At 35.8% G+C, this 14,149-nt stretch overlaps 3 protein-coding genes across 4 annotated transcripts; 2 read left to right on the top strand and 1 right to left on the bottom strand.

Annotated features, from left to right (window-relative positions):
- Positions 1–2,704: 2,704 nt before the first annotated feature.
- On the top strand, positions 2,705–7,715 carry LOC103831842 (probable serine/threonine-protein kinase SIS8). The gene is made up of 13 exons (XM_009107776.3): positions 2,705–3,148; positions 3,353–3,793; positions 3,874–3,977; positions 4,398–5,494; positions 5,586–5,626; positions 5,782–5,850; positions 5,946–6,046; positions 6,181–6,259; positions 6,347–6,445; positions 6,514–6,582; positions 6,679–6,728; positions 6,823–6,999; positions 7,165–7,715. Exons 1-13 carry the CDS (start codon positions 2,705–2,707, stop codon positions 7,301–7,303), a joined length of 2,910 nt encoding a protein of 969 aa, XP_009106024.1. The 3' UTR covers positions 7,304–7,715.
- Positions 7,716–7,989: 274 nt separating this feature from the next.
- Positions 7,990–13,805, top strand: LOC103831839. 2 transcript variants are annotated; one of them, XM_009107774.3, is made up of 9 exons: positions 7,990–8,248; positions 8,327–8,396; positions 8,533–8,600; positions 8,700–8,761; positions 8,845–8,926; positions 9,010–9,243; positions 9,319–9,447; positions 9,653–9,714; positions 9,802–10,126. In XM_009107774.3, exons 1-9 carry the CDS (start codon positions 8,198–8,200, stop codon positions 9,917–9,919), a joined length of 876 nt encoding a protein of 291 aa, XP_009106022.1. In that variant the 5' UTR covers positions 7,990–8,197; the 3' UTR covers positions 9,920–10,126. The 2 variants fall into 2 exon arrangements, with proteins under 2 accessions (XP_009106022.1, XP_033131429.1); XM_033275538.1 differs by lacking the exons at positions 9,653–9,714; positions 9,802–10,126 and adding an exon at positions 13,666–13,805 and having other exon boundaries at positions 9,319–9,524.
- Positions 10,073–13,543, bottom strand: LOC103831840 (ras-related protein RABA6a). Its single transcript, XM_009107775.3, has 2 exons — positions 12,469–13,543; positions 10,073–10,675 (listed from the first exon to the last, which is right to left on the bottom strand). The coding sequence occupies exons 1-2, from the start codon at positions 12,687–12,689 to the stop codon at positions 10,198–10,200; spliced, it is 699 nt and encodes a 232-aa protein (XP_009106023.1). The 5' UTR covers positions 12,690–13,543; the 3' UTR covers positions 10,073–10,197.
- Positions 13,806–14,149: the final 344 nt, after the last annotated feature.

Here is a 14,149-nt window from a genome sequence, read left to right as displayed (position 1 = left end):
TTTTACGGTTTTACCTTCGTTTTTAGTCTGAACAATCACACGCAAGGTTAACTACTATGTAAACGTATCTTAATTCGCTAAAATTAAACATCAACGTTTAGTATTTTAGTAAATAACCACTTATTATTATTTTCCCTTTCAGTAGCTTTTCTCAGTAATACTCTCTGTTCATATCTCACGTACGTAAGCCAACATACTCGAATTTTCACACTTATAAGCTTTTGGTTGTTGGCTTGCGTTTCTGTATAATAAATAAAACAATGAATTTGTAATCAGGGAGTTGAGTGGTGACGTGTAATATAAGGAGTGGGCGAATTATTCGAGCAAAACGAATCTTTTGTCAATCAAAATACTTTTTTAAGTTTTTGAACAAAACTCAAGCCGCCCAAAATTTAATTGTTGGCCAACTACCCTTCAACATTTAAACTATACAATTATTTCCCCCTTTTTCTATTGAAATACAAATTTCTATTAAAGTAATAAATGTAAAGTGTAAACTGTAAAATAAATTTAAAGGGAGATAACTTATAATCAGGTGATTTTTACATTTGAGGATGAGATGAATATATATAAAACCACGGTATTACAAACTAGTGTTTTTATCGTATCTATTCTAGTAAAAAATTCTTCAATTATTTATGTCTCTAAACTTAGACCAGGATATGTAATTTAGTTGTTGTACTAGTTCATGTTGTCCGTATGTCATAATCCTTGTTAAATTTTTGGCAAAGTAGATGTTATAAAAGTTACAATCTTAAAGTTTTCAGCAGAGAGTATATGGTGGAAACAAAACAATGCAAACTCTCTATACATAGACTTAAATGTTGGTTTCTGAAACCTCACAATCGTCAATCGTGTGGATACAATGAGCTGAGCCGAAATAATTTAGAAATATTCTGTATAGAAATTCCGGAAATAATAAAATGTGAAGTAAATGTGTGGCCGACTACTGGCTCACAGCTCACGTTGGATACAATGATTGACTAGTTGCTTATACCACACATGCAAACGTGTGGTCGTCCATATTTTGACATGATCAACAGATACATAGCGGCAGAGATCTCTACTTTTGTTGTAACTTGTAACCATTAGATAGAATAGACTAATCAAATTTGATGTGTTCACTATACATTAACTTGTCAGCACTACATAAGTAATGGACGACGTGGGCATATCTCGGGCACAGAGTTTTATGTAGTTTATGTTTTAAACTTTAAATAAAACTTTAAAGTATACTACTAAAGTTCATTCTATACAACTTCAAAAATAAGTGAGTATGGAGCAAGAAAATTATCTATGAAAAGCTACTATGCTGGCACACACACACACTATCTCTCTATATATATATATATACTAATATACTATATATATTGTCTGATAAAGATTTTGATCGAGCGATATGCTAAATATCAATTAATAGTTGTTAGGGCTTGTTGAACAAAAAAAAGAAGTTGTTAGGGCTTTTACAAACGGCAGCGTTGTTATAGAATAAACCAACGAATACTTAACTCACTAATTAATCGAATTCAATAATATCCTGCAAGACAGTGCCTTATAGACTTTATAGTATATTTTCTCACGTGCATAATAACATAGTTATCTTTTCATGCGAATATTCAGAGTTAAATTCTCTTTTCATTTTGTTTTTTTTTTCCCTCGGAATTGACAGCTTATTAAACAATAAAGCCAATTTCTAGTCATTCTCAATATGGAAAGTTATATGCGTTAATTTTGCTGTGACATTAATGGGTTATTATTCCTTTATGCTCAAAAGAATACTAGAAGATCCAAAACAAACATTTTAAAATTTTCTAGAAACCCATTTCCTTCTCTTTCATTTTTATTTTTATTTTACTTTTTGTAATGATGAAAACTCATTGAAATACCTTCAAAATAGTCTAACGGATCCTTATTATTTCATACAATTTGTACTTCAAAAAACTTCATGAAAAATATAGGTGTAGCCGTGTAGGAATGACTGAAATGAGAAAAAAAAAATTGGTGTAGATTCTCTAGTAGTGTGTTTATATAGAAAGAAAAGGCAACCGTTTTATATGCCACAATTAATGTGAAGCCTGTCTTTGTGCAATTTAAGTAGTACCATCCCGTTCTATCTTTTTCTTCCTCATCTTTTCAGGTTCACGCACTCAGCTGTTTGAAAAAGATACGCCTCTTCTTTCTCTCTCTCTCTCTCTTTTTTTTTTTGCATGTCACAGTAAGTATATATCTCTCTTTCATTTAAAAAAAAATTAATTTTTGCCACTCTCCACTTATTTGTCGTGAAGCTCAATAGACAGAGAGAAAAAGAAAGTGGAGTGAAAACGAGAGAGACAAGTTATTTTTCCCTTCTTTTGACAAGGAGATATACAAGTTGGTGAAAGGAGAGGAGAGAATAAGAGAGGTTCATTGTACGGAGAATTTGTCACTATTATTCATTTTTTCTCTTTTTTTTTTGTTGCTTTTAATTCCTTTGAGTGGGTTTTGGTGTGCTTTAAAACAAAAAAAAAAATCGTGATTTATCGAAAAAGAGTGGCTGCGAAAATTCAATTCCTTTGTGTGTGGGTTTGTTTAGAGTTTCTGAGGTTCTCACAAGCTCCTCTCCACCAACCTCTGTGCTGTGCCGTTCGTTCAAGAAAAATAGGGATTTGACTAGTCGTTGATCGGGGGAATCGAACTCGGGATCTCCCGGGTGGTGGTGTTTCAAATGCCCGATAGCGTTCGGAGCATGAAGATGAACATGAAGAGCTTTCTTAAAAAACTCCACATCACTCCCAATCAACCCGACGAAGCCGCCGACGGATCATCGATTCCAACCAATAAGTCAAGCGATGTATCATCATCACCTCACCACCAGAGCCCCGAAGTCAAACCCTTTTCCGGTTTATCCAACTGGCTAAGCTCCGTTGGCCACAGAAAAAGCCCAAGCCCACCTAACTCACTCAATGCTACTAACGGTGGCGATGATGAGCAGCAGCAAGACTCCAAGGAGGATCCAGAGGTTGAAGAAGAGTATCAGATACAGTTGGCTTTAGAGCTAAGCGCTAGAGAGGATCCCGAAGCTGCTCAGATCGAAGCTATGAAGCAGTTCAGCTTAGGCTCTTGCGCTCCTGACAACTCCCCAGCTGAACTCGTCGCTTATCGCTACTGGGTTAGTCTCAAAATCAAAACTTTAACTCCTTTTCTTCGTTTTTTTACTTAAAGGTTTAAACTTTCCTCTCTGTTTCTTCATTTTCTACTTAAAGTTCTCTGCTTTCCTCTGTTTCTTCATTTTTCTACTTAAAGTTCTCTGCTTTGCTCTGTTTCTTCGTTTTCTACTTAAAGTTCTCTGCTTTTCTCTGTTTTGCATTTACAGAATTACAATTGTCTTGGCTATGATGACAAGATCTTGGATGGTTTTTACGACTTGTACGGAGTGTTGAATGCTTCCTCAGCGGAAAAGATTCCTCCTTTGCTTGATCTTCAAGGGACGCCTGTGTCTGACGGTGTGACGTGGGAAGCTGTTCTTGTGAACAGGAGTGGGGATTATAATCTGTTGAGAGTTGAGCAGATGGGTATTGATATTGCGGCGAAGACGGAGTCTGTTTCTTCGTCTAGCTTTGTGAACAGCGAGCTGGTGAGGAAGCTTGCTGTTTTGGTTGGTGATTACATGGGTGGGCCTGTTGTTGATCCGGATAGTATGTTGAGAGCTTGGAGGAGTCTTAGTTACAGTTTGAAAGCAACTCTTGGGAGCATGGTGTTGCCTCTTGGCTCTCTAACTATTGGATTGGCTCGTCACCGTGCCTTGTTATTCAAAGTAATAACAAGAGACTCATCACTATTCAGATTGTGATCCAATTCCATTATCTCACTCTTTCTTTGTTTGAAATTTTGTAGGTTTTGTGTGATAGCGTTGGTGTTCCTTGTCGGATAGTCAAAGGACAGCAATATACAGGTTCTGAAGATGTCGCAATGAACTATATTAAGACCGATGATGGCAGGTAATCATCACACTAACTTCAGGTATTATGTATAGATTCAACACTTATGTATAGGTTTGGTACTGTGGTATAGATTAAGTATCAAGTACATGTGCTATGTTTTAAATAGGCACTCGCGATTGTTTGCTTTCATTTTTATATACCTAAAAAAAATTTCTACATTATTCTTAACCTTAACCATATTTTCAAACGTTTATGGAAATCTATTTTTGTTAAGATTTGATTAAGGATATCTATAATTTAAATTAGGAAAAAACAAACATAGTTCAATAAATATTTCAATGGCATGCCATTGTAAATAAATGGTTAAACTAAAGGGTAATCTAATTTTGTACTCCCCTCTTAATAGATTAGATAGGTATGTACTGAGGCTTTATGAAAGAAAATTTTGAGTTTATGCAATACTATTGGTGATTTCAGGGAGTACATTGTTGATCTTATGGGAGATCCCGGTACGCTTATTCCAGCTGATGCAGCTGGACTACAAATAGACTATGACGAACCTGTCTGCTCCACTAGTCCTGGGGACAATGATTCATTTCATGATGCTTCTTCCACCAATGGGATTGAAAGTTCATTTCAAGAGAATATAGAGTTTCCCCCAGGGGAACATAGTTCTAGTACCAAAAGTTCCAAGGAAGATGTGGCGAAAGTTGAAAAGGCTCCTCCAGTTCAAAACCTCTCTAGCAGGCCTATTCATTCTTTCACACATATGAGATCACCTTCTTGGACTGAAGGTGTGAGCTCCCCAGCTGCGAGGAGGATGAAAGTCAAAGACGTTTCACAGTACATGATTGACGCTGCCAAAGAGAATCCACGGTTGGCTCAGAAGCTTCACGATGTATTGCTTGAAAGCGGAGTTGTAGCTCCCCCCAATTTATTCTCCGAAGTCTATCCCCAGCAACTGGATGCAACCGTCGAAATAAAAAACCTGACTGAAGCCAAGAAAGAGAAAGAGACAGCTCAGCAAGGAAGACACCAAAACGATCTTGGTCCAGTGCGGTTTTTGCCTCCATTACCAAGACTTCACTCTAAAGCAGATACACATGATCAGCAACATGATCATGGCAAAGTTGTTAGTCAGTCTGATTCTTCACATTCCGAAGCATCTTCTACAGAATACGCCAGAACCGTACCTGCTGCTGTAGCTGCAGCGGCTGTGGTTGCATCTTCGATGGTTGCTGCTGCTGCCGCCAAGACTGCAAACACAGAGTCCTCCACCTTGGAGCTTCCTGCTGCAGCTGCCGCCACGGCCACTGCTGCAGCAGTTGTTGCAACAGCTGCAGCCGTGTCCAGGCATCTTGAGTTAGGGTCGAACAGCGATGGAGATGCTGGTTCCGGTGGACATGAGCCTCAAGGAAGTGGGGACTCTCCTCATGAGCCAAACTCAGGAGGTGACAGAGTATCTGACAGATCCACTGGCGAGGAAAGTTCAAAGTCTGATGGGACGCTTGATGATGTCTCTGACTGTGAGATTTTGTGGGAAGAGATTACTTTGGGAGAACGTATTGGACTCGGTACCTGACTTATCTATCATCTGTTGTTATCTACTTTGGTGTAATTAACTTTACCAATAAAAAACTAAATCGTTTACCTCTATTGATACAGGATCTTATGGAGAAGTGTATCGAGGAGATTGGCACGGGACTGTGAGTAGTATTATTTGATTTTCAGTTTATTACTATGAATTAAATTTTATGGAATGCTATAAATATTAAGGTTTCTGAATAGAAGTGGATGAAGAAATACTTAAAGCAATTCCGTAGTTTGAGTTCCATGTTGTTGAAACTCTTGGACTTGGTAGGAAGTGGCTGCCAAGAAGTTCCTTGATCAAGATCTTACAGGAGAAGCATTGGAGGAGTTCAGAAGTGAGGTACGAGCCTTTTATTTCTAGCTGCTGTTCCTTGTTTACAGTTCTATGTCAAACCCATGTTATAAGAACATTTTATCATTTGAATGTGATTAAAGGTCCAAATCATGAAAAAGCTTAGACACCCCAACATTGTTCTCTTCATGGGAGCTGTGACCCGTCCACCGAATCTCTCAATTATCACAGAGTTTCTTCCTAGGTAATACTACTATGATCTTTGGAGTATATAATAATCTGATACTAAATGATTCTCTTCATAGAAACTATTTTTTTGTCACCTTTAAAGCTTCTGTTCTGGTTGTGATTTTTCTTATTTGTCTCATACTTGTGCAGAGGGAGCTTGTATAGGTTAATCCATCGGCCTAATAACCAGTTAGACGAGAGGAGGCGTCTGAGGATGGCCCTTGATGCTGTATTTACTCTTTTTCTCTTTCATTCTTAGACTTTTAAATCTCTGTCATATGTATATAACTAATCCATTCTTTCAATTATCTTTCAGGCTCGTGGAATGAACTATTTGCATAGCTGTAGTCCTATGATTGTCCATCGTGATCTCAAGTCCCCCAACCTTCTAGTTGACAAAAACTGGGTTGTGAAGGTTAGCATTGTCCTCATAAATTTGTATCTATTAGATAATCTTATATCTGACGTATTATTATATATCAGGTGTGCGACTTCGGGTTGTCTAGAATGAAAAACAGCACATACCTCTCTTCAAAGTCAACAGCAGGCACTGTAAGCTTCTAGAAGGAAGTTACCTTCTCCCATGTTGCAGTTATCTTAATTGTCTGTTTGTTAATCGAAGTTAGGCTTGAATCTATGGTCTTTCAGGCTGAATGGATGGCTCCAGAAGTGCTTAGAAACGAACCTGCTGATGAGAAGTATGGTTTTGTTTCCTCTGCTCATCAAAATTCTTCTAAGTTCCCTTTTTAAGAAGTAGGCTTAACCGTCAGGGGAAAATTATACCTGAAACAGGTGCGATGTATACAGCTACGGTGTGATTCTGTGGGAACTCTTTACGTTACAGCAACCATGGGGGAGGATGAACGCGATGCAAGTTGTTGGGGCAGTTGGGTTTCAGCATCGACGTCTTGACATTCCAGACTTTGTGGATCCAGCAATTGCAGAACTCATTAGTAAATGCTGGCAAACGTGAGTATTTATATATATTCTGAAAGTAGTAATGCTTAAACACACATGCTTTCACTAGACCATGTCTCAATTAACATAGTCTTGAATCTTTGACGCCTTCTTATAGTTTCTTCCTCTTATGATTTGGCTGATATATCTAGTGGCTTTTTTTGTTTTGTTTATTAGGGATTCAAAGTTGAGGCCAAGTTTTGCAGAGATTATGGTTACTCTAAAGAAGCTACAGAGACCTGCAACAGGTTCCAACATCCCAAGACCAGTCCCCAGTTCTTCTTCATTATCAACTGAACAGGAACAAAAAGATTGATAACAGAAGAAGAAAGACCAAAGTGGCAAATCTTTTCTTTGACTGTTTAAAGGAAATATGAAGAGAAGAGCTACAGATTTTTGCTGCTTCTTTTTTTTTTTTCTGGTTTTTTGGTTCAGCTTCAGTGCGTTTTTCACACAGCTTGTGGGTAGAGCTATTAAAATCAAATTCATGGAAGATTGAAGAGGGGGAGGGTGAAGGACATCATTCTCGCGTGGTGTGTGTGTGTGTTTGCCTGTGAATTATGTTCATGCGTAAATTTCCTCTGTTTTTTTTTTTTTACAAAAATTGAAGCTGTAAAAAAGGGAGAGAACCAAAAGAATGGTTATTTGATTATATGATATATCATTGTAAACTCGTAGACAAAAAAAAATAGTTTGAGAAGTGAGAACTCCCTCTGTCTTATAGTTTTCATAGTTCATATGTGCCTCAATGCATTTTGGTTATGTAATCTTTAGGAAAGCATACGAACGTATTTTGATTGATGTACATTCATCACAAACCTAAGCTTCTTTGTGTATGGACTTTGGACTGTGTCACGTACACTATGATTACAAGTTGGAAGTGGAGCTACTCCAAGGCTTGGAGTAAAGAGACAAATACATGGAACATAACAAGTGTTTATCGACAGATTTGGAAGCAAAGACAAGAAGAAGAAGAAGAAGAAGTCATTAGCGATGTTAAGGGACAGAGTGTATGTTCTGAGAGGTCAATGAAAGCTAGTCTTTTCTGGTGTACTGCTGATAAGTAAAAAAAAAACGGCACGCTGTTTTGTTCGCAGCCACACAATGTTAAAAAAAACGGCGACTTTTCTTAAAAGAGGATAACGAATCGCTTCTCTTCTATCCATTTTTCTTCTTTTTTTTTTCTTTACATTTTTTCTCGTTGGATAGAATGGGAACGGTGCTAGATTCGCATTTCCTGGCTCTCACTGCCATTGTTACCGTAATTACTCTGTTCTCTTCATTCATATCCGATTTGGTGTTTTACTGATGTGTTCTAGTCTGATTTCATGATGTGCAGGTGGTTTACCAGTTCATATTCTTCGTAATCACAGCTCTTTTCAAGATCGATCAAGTCACTGACTTTGCAGGTACAACCTTCATTCCCATACTGCTCTGTCTGCGTCTGTTCACTGTTTGATTCTATAGAGAGAGGCTTCCTCCAATATTTTTGTTACGTGGGAGTCAAGATTTAGTTTTTTCATTTCTAACTCTATATGTTTTCAGGTAGCACAAACTTCGTTATACTTGCTGTACTCACTCTCGTTCTTAACGCCACGTGGCATTTTCGCCAGGTGAGTCTCATCACTTCTCCTATGATATCTGTTTTTCTTACATGTTTTGAGTTTCTTCTGTTTACTAGTATTTGATTTCTTTGTCTCCCCTCACAACAGGTAGTCCTGACACTGCTAGTTGTGGTATGGGGTCTTCGCTTGGGAACATTTCTTCTAATGAGGTTCTCTACCAAGACCACTTTATATACTGTTTCTTTACTTCTCTCATCATTATACCATAAACACACACTCTTTGTCGGTTTAGAATCTTGCAATGGGGAGAAGATCGACGCTTTGACGAAATGCGTCAAAACTTGGTGAAATTAATAATTTTCTGGACTTTTCAGGTAAAAACCTTATTAAAACCTTTGCTCTCTCTACTTAACAGCCAGTTTAAACTTTTAATTCTTTGTTTTATTCCATGGCAAAGGCCGTGTGGGTTTGGACCGTGAGCTTACCTCTAACCGTCGTTAACGCTAGTGATGGTGGAGGATCTCTTAAACCCGCAGATGTTATCGGGTGGACAATGTGGGGTTTCGGTTTCTTGATTGAAGCTGCAGCTGATCAACAGAAGCTCTCTTTTAAAAACGCTCCAGAGAACAGAGGTAAATGGTGTGATGCTGGTTTGTGGAAGTATTCAAGACATCCAAACTACTTTGGTGAGGTTAGTATTTCGATAATATAATAAAGAAATTTTGATTTTTTTGGGTTAAATGTATAAATGGGATATTGTGATCAGATGTTACTTTGGTGGGGAATCTTTGTGGCTGCATCGCCTGTTCTAGAAGGTGCTGAGTATCTTGTCGTAATGGGACCAGTCTTTCTCACTTTGCTACTTCTATTCGTCAGCGGCATACCATTACTTGAGGTTCTCTCTCTTTCACTACTTGAGACCATTTTATGAATCTCATATGGCTGAGTTGAATCGGTCTAGGCGCAAATTAGATTTAAATGAAATGAATTTTAAAAAAGTCAGTTTAGACGTTGGAAAACTCAGTCTAGACGTCCATCTAAACAATAGTCCTCTATAAGGCGCCGGTTACCGCCCAACGATTTCTTGAACATTGAAACAGGCATCGGCTGACAAAAAGCATGGTCACTTGGGAGCTTACCGATTCTATAAGAAGACAACAAGGTTTTAACTATATGAAATTTGCTGTAGATACCGTTTAATAACCCCTTGAAGATACCTAATCTGTTTCTATCTTTGATTGATGCTTAGTCCTCTGATTCTTTTACCAAGAGGAGTGTATGGGAACTTACCAGGATGGTTCAAGGAAGTCTTTCTCTTCGAGCTTCCGTTTTACAGCAGAAATCTCTCTGACGATGCTGATATTTAGTAAGCATCTCTTTTGTATCTTGTTATAGTCTGTGTGACGAAGAGCCTCCAAGAGAGTATCTCAGCTGAAAGATTACTCTAATTTGTGATTTTTTTTTAAATTCCGAGTTTCTGTTATTACAACACTCTCTAGATGAGATTGTGTAAGAAAAGATTTGATTGTAAGAAACTGAACTTGATTGCGTGTAAATAAAGCATCCAAAGCAAACAAATGGAAACATCAGTGACCGAACCGGTTCACAAGTTAACCAGTAAAAAGACAAAAATTACATTAATTATTTACTGGAAACAACATTTGGAAGAAGAGCTTACTGGTTGGGTCGCAGTAACTTCATGGATATTCACAATCTCTTTACCAACAGGAACAACCGTACCGTTGCCATTACCGTTAACATGAGACGTTGCAACTCCGTTAGATTTGTTGTCCGAAGCTATCCTCTGCGTTACAACCTCATGTATACGTTTGATCATCACTAGGAAAGCTTCTTCGACGTTAACGTTTTCTAAAGCCGAAGTCTCCAAGAAGCAAAGACCTTCTGACTCAGCTAGACTCTTACCTTCCTCCTCTTCAACTTCTCTCGATTGTCGGAGATCGGATTTGTTGCCGACGAGGACCACGACGGTATCTGGATTAGCGAACTCTCTGAGCTCGAAAAGCCATTTCTTGATGTTGTCGAAAGTTGTTCTTCTTGTTATGTCGTAGATAAGTAATGCCCCTAATGCTCCACGGTAGTACGAACTCGTAATTGCTCTAAATCTTTACCCATAAAACACGAAATAAGAAAACAGAAAACATCATCAACCATTACTAATTATCAAATTATAAACGGAACTTAGATAAGTTCAACTTTTCACTTTCTAATATTCATTTTAGTTATTTTATAATATTTTATTCTTTTGTTTTTATAATAAGTTTATTTTTATATTTACTTCACATATTATTAACTATTTATTTTATTTTATGTAGTTGTACATAAACCAGAAGATATAATATTTATATACTACAAAATTTTAGGAATAGTCTATCAATACCATTAAAAAAGGATCATTCACTTAATGAAAATTATAGTTTCTCAAAAATACCCTTATTTTTACAAAGGATGAATAAAATTCATTAATTGCATTTAAGTCTTTTGGTTTTGGGCCTACATGTACATTTAAATAGATCTATAAATAATGGGCCTATATATATTTAAAAGATATACTAACTTTAAATATAATATATGTATAAATATATTACGAACTATAAATAAATTAGCAAACATGAAAATATCATTTTCTTAAATATACATATCAATATTCAAAACAGATCATTTGAATATTATACATTTTTCAATACAAACCAAAATCCTATATCCTACACCATATATCATATACATATTTGAATATTATTTTTCCATTTATAATGTCATTTTATACATAATATTGATATGACAATTACGAGTGTTCAAGAAAATTTTAAAAACTATATTAAAATTAATTTTTAAATCTAAAATAAAAACACAAACTTATAATAGGTTATTAATGACGAATAAACTAATATTGTCATATCAATAAGTTTTTTGTATTATCATTTTTTATTTGGATAACATAATAAAATTTTATCAAATTCTAAGGAATCACTAATTTATGTAATATTAATAAATATATGAGTAATTTAATCAATTTTTTAAAAAAATTACTATTAGATATTTTGTAATCGGATCAATGGTATCAGATTGCAGGTTAATAGTGAGTTTTTGGATTTTTACCTGGTTATATCAGATTTTTAATTAACGAATTTTTCATTAAATCCGAACCGGATTATATACAATGTATCGGGTCTATAGGTCCAACCATGAATCTAGGTCAGATATGAAAACAAATCTTAAAACTCAAACATTATTATAGAACAACTACCATATTTCGAAAAAATACCATATTTTGAAGAGAAAAAAATGATAAAACCCTAAAAACTCAATTGTTATGGTTCGAAACAAAAATAATTGTAATTTGCAAATCAGTTTTCGATTAATAAATGAAAAACAAACAAACCCGCGCTTTCTAAGCGCGGATCAAAATCTAGTACGGCTTTTAAATTAGAGTATTCTTCAAATTGAATTTATGTCCGTATACCGTACATACATGCAGCCTATAACCTAGTTTAAAATAAAAGAATTATGAATTATAATTCCACCATTTGAGTTTGGTAGGGTAAACTTTATTTATAGTATATATTTAGACTTTTTACGTTTTGACCTAAATATTCCTTGAATTATATTTCCACAATTTTGACCAAACTGCTATTGTTGTTTAATACGAATCTTACCGTTCTTATTTTATTTTTATTACTTTATTACAAAGAGTAGTCGAAATAAAAGATCTGAAGAAACATACAAAACAAGGAACAGTGTAGATAAAGTCACGAGACCGCAAAACTAGGTCCGTGAGTTTGGTTGCTCACAAAGATTTAATTTTAAACACGGAAAGCGCACTAGAGTTTAGTGCGTTTAAACGCAAACGCAAGATAATATTGAAGCCAGGGCTTTATACTTTTATAGTAGTACGTACCTTTCTTGACCTGCAGTGTCCCAAATCTGAGCTTTGATGATTTTATCTCCGACGTGAACGTTCCTGTAAGCGAACTCAACTCCGATGGTTGGTTTAGAGTCTAACCGGAACTCGTCTTTGGAGAATCTTGATAAGAGGTTTGATTTTCCGACCGCTGAGTCTCCGATCAGCACCGACTTGAATAGGTAATCGCATTCTTCCTCGTATGAATCCTCCGCCATTGGTCTGATAACAGAGATCCTCTTATGATTAGGGTTTGATGATGACTATAATGTTGCCACAAGGAAGGAGAAAGGTGAAGTATACAATCTGTAAACTATGAAGAAAAGGAAGAAATGAAAAGGAAAGGAAAGTTTCTCCGCTGAATATGGCTTTTAGTTGAAAATAGGACTTAATAATATTTTATAGTCTGAACACCAAAATTTTGAAATAGTGACTTATGTAGAGTACTCTTGTATAAAAGAAAAAAAAAGGAGAAAAAATATTTGGTTTAGAAAAAGATATAGGATCAGATAAGGATGGCGTCAAAGAGATTGTAATAATGCAATTGAATCAATTGAATCGAGTATTAATTAAGTGTTTTGTTGATTAGGTTTTAAGAATTAATAAGAGAGGGATCACAATCATAACTGCAGCTGTTGGCATGTGAAATCATGGATTACAACATAATGATAATGTTGTCTTCCTTTTATGATTGTTTTTTGTTGGGATTACAGGAAAAGAAAACAAATAGTTACGAATTCATGCTATCGCCATTCATCAAAGTATTACTGCATTTGCTTCGTTATTTTATTTTACTTTTCTGAGAAACAAATGTTTAACTTAATTTGTTGATTAGAAAATTTGATTATATATCACGATGTTCATTGTTCAATAATAATCAATCATACCTATTTCCTATCGCATGTTGACATTTTTCACTCAAGTTCACACGCTTTTAAAGTTGTTGTAAACTTGTAAACCAAGTTTTGCTTGACGCGTGTTATTTTGTCACTGCAAAATTTTCTTTGTAGTGCATATTCCAAAGGTTAGATGCTTAGATTGATAGAAAATATTTGATTTATTACATTCTGACAACATTTATTTTCCAATATATAGTTGCAAATATGAACTAAATCACGTGGTATAGTAAAACAATGAATGAAATCAATTTGTTAGCTAAGATGGTGATAGTGAATAAATGGTACGTATACGCAGCATCCTTTAGTTGAATGCAAGTTACATGACTAAGGGAAAAATGAAATCTCTCAACCGATTTTAAGTGGTGAGATGAAGACATCAGCTGATTGTACCATTATTTGAACTATGAAAGTGATATTTCACGTGTTTCACTGCCAGATCTTATCTGTGTATATGTGTATATGCTAAGATAGATTGACATACACCATGCCTTACGTCTCATGTACAGATATACAAGTTTGAGTCGGTTTCACTTCATAATTACTTAACTAGTTAGTTCGTAGAGTTTGCAAATATATAAGAAAATAGTGCTAGCACCTCACACGTACCTGCAGAGTTTGGTAGTGTAGATAATGAAGATACAACATATTTACAGTAGTAAGTTAAGGTCTCTGGTTCTTGCTGACATAGTAACACATACACCATAGAACATATTCAGTTGACCACAAAAAAGTCTCAGCCTGTTAAGGAATACTGCTTGCGCTAAAGCCCTTAAATGCCC

The sequence above is a fragment of the Brassica rapa genome, chromosome A07, assembly GCF_000309985.2.
Source record: "Brassica rapa cultivar Chiifu-401-42 chromosome A07, CAAS_Brap_v3.01, whole genome shotgun sequence".
Classification (NCBI taxonomy): Eukaryota; Viridiplantae; Streptophyta; class Magnoliopsida; order Brassicales; family Brassicaceae; genus Brassica; species Brassica rapa.
Note: the sequence above shows the minus strand (reverse complement) of the source record. Positions and strands in the feature narration are given on the sequence as shown.

What these genes read in the sequence shown, in the direction of transcription:
- LOC103831839 (XM_009107774.3), top strand. Translation starts at nt 8,198, where the DNA reads ATGGGAACGGTGCTAGATTCGCATTTCCTGGCTCTCACTGCCATTGTT. An exon ending in CCACGTGGCATTTTCGCCAG is followed by an intron (nt 8,601 to 8,699) that starts GTGAGTCTCATC and finishes CCCTCACAACAG; the next exon opens with GTAGTCCTGACACTGCTAGT. An exon ending in GGAACATTTCTTCTAATGAG is followed by an intron (nt 8,762 to 8,844) that starts GTTCTCTACCAA and finishes TTGTCGGTTTAG; the next exon opens with AATCTTGCAATGGGGAGAAG.
- LOC103831840 (XM_009107775.3), bottom strand. Translation starts at nt 12,689, where the DNA reads ATGGCGGAGGATTCATACGAGGAAGAATGCGATTACCTATTCAAGTCG. An exon ending in GACACTGCAGGTCAAGAAAG is followed by an intron (nt 10,676 to 12,468) that starts GTACGTACTACT and finishes TTATGGGTAAAG; the next exon opens with ATTTAGAGCAATTACGAGTT.
- LOC103831842 (XM_009107776.3), top strand. Translation starts at nt 2,705, where the DNA reads ATGCCCGATAGCGTTCGGAGCATGAAGATGAACATGAAGAGCTTTCTT. An exon ending in TCGTCGCTTATCGCTACTGG is followed by an intron (nt 3,149 to 3,352) that starts GTTAGTCTCAAA and finishes TTGCATTTACAG; the next exon opens with AATTACAATTGTCTTGGCTA. An exon ending in TGGAGGAGTTCAGAAGTGAG is followed by an intron (nt 5,851 to 5,945) that starts GTACGAGCCTTT and finishes ATGTGATTAAAG; the next exon opens with GTCCAAATCATGAAAAAGCT.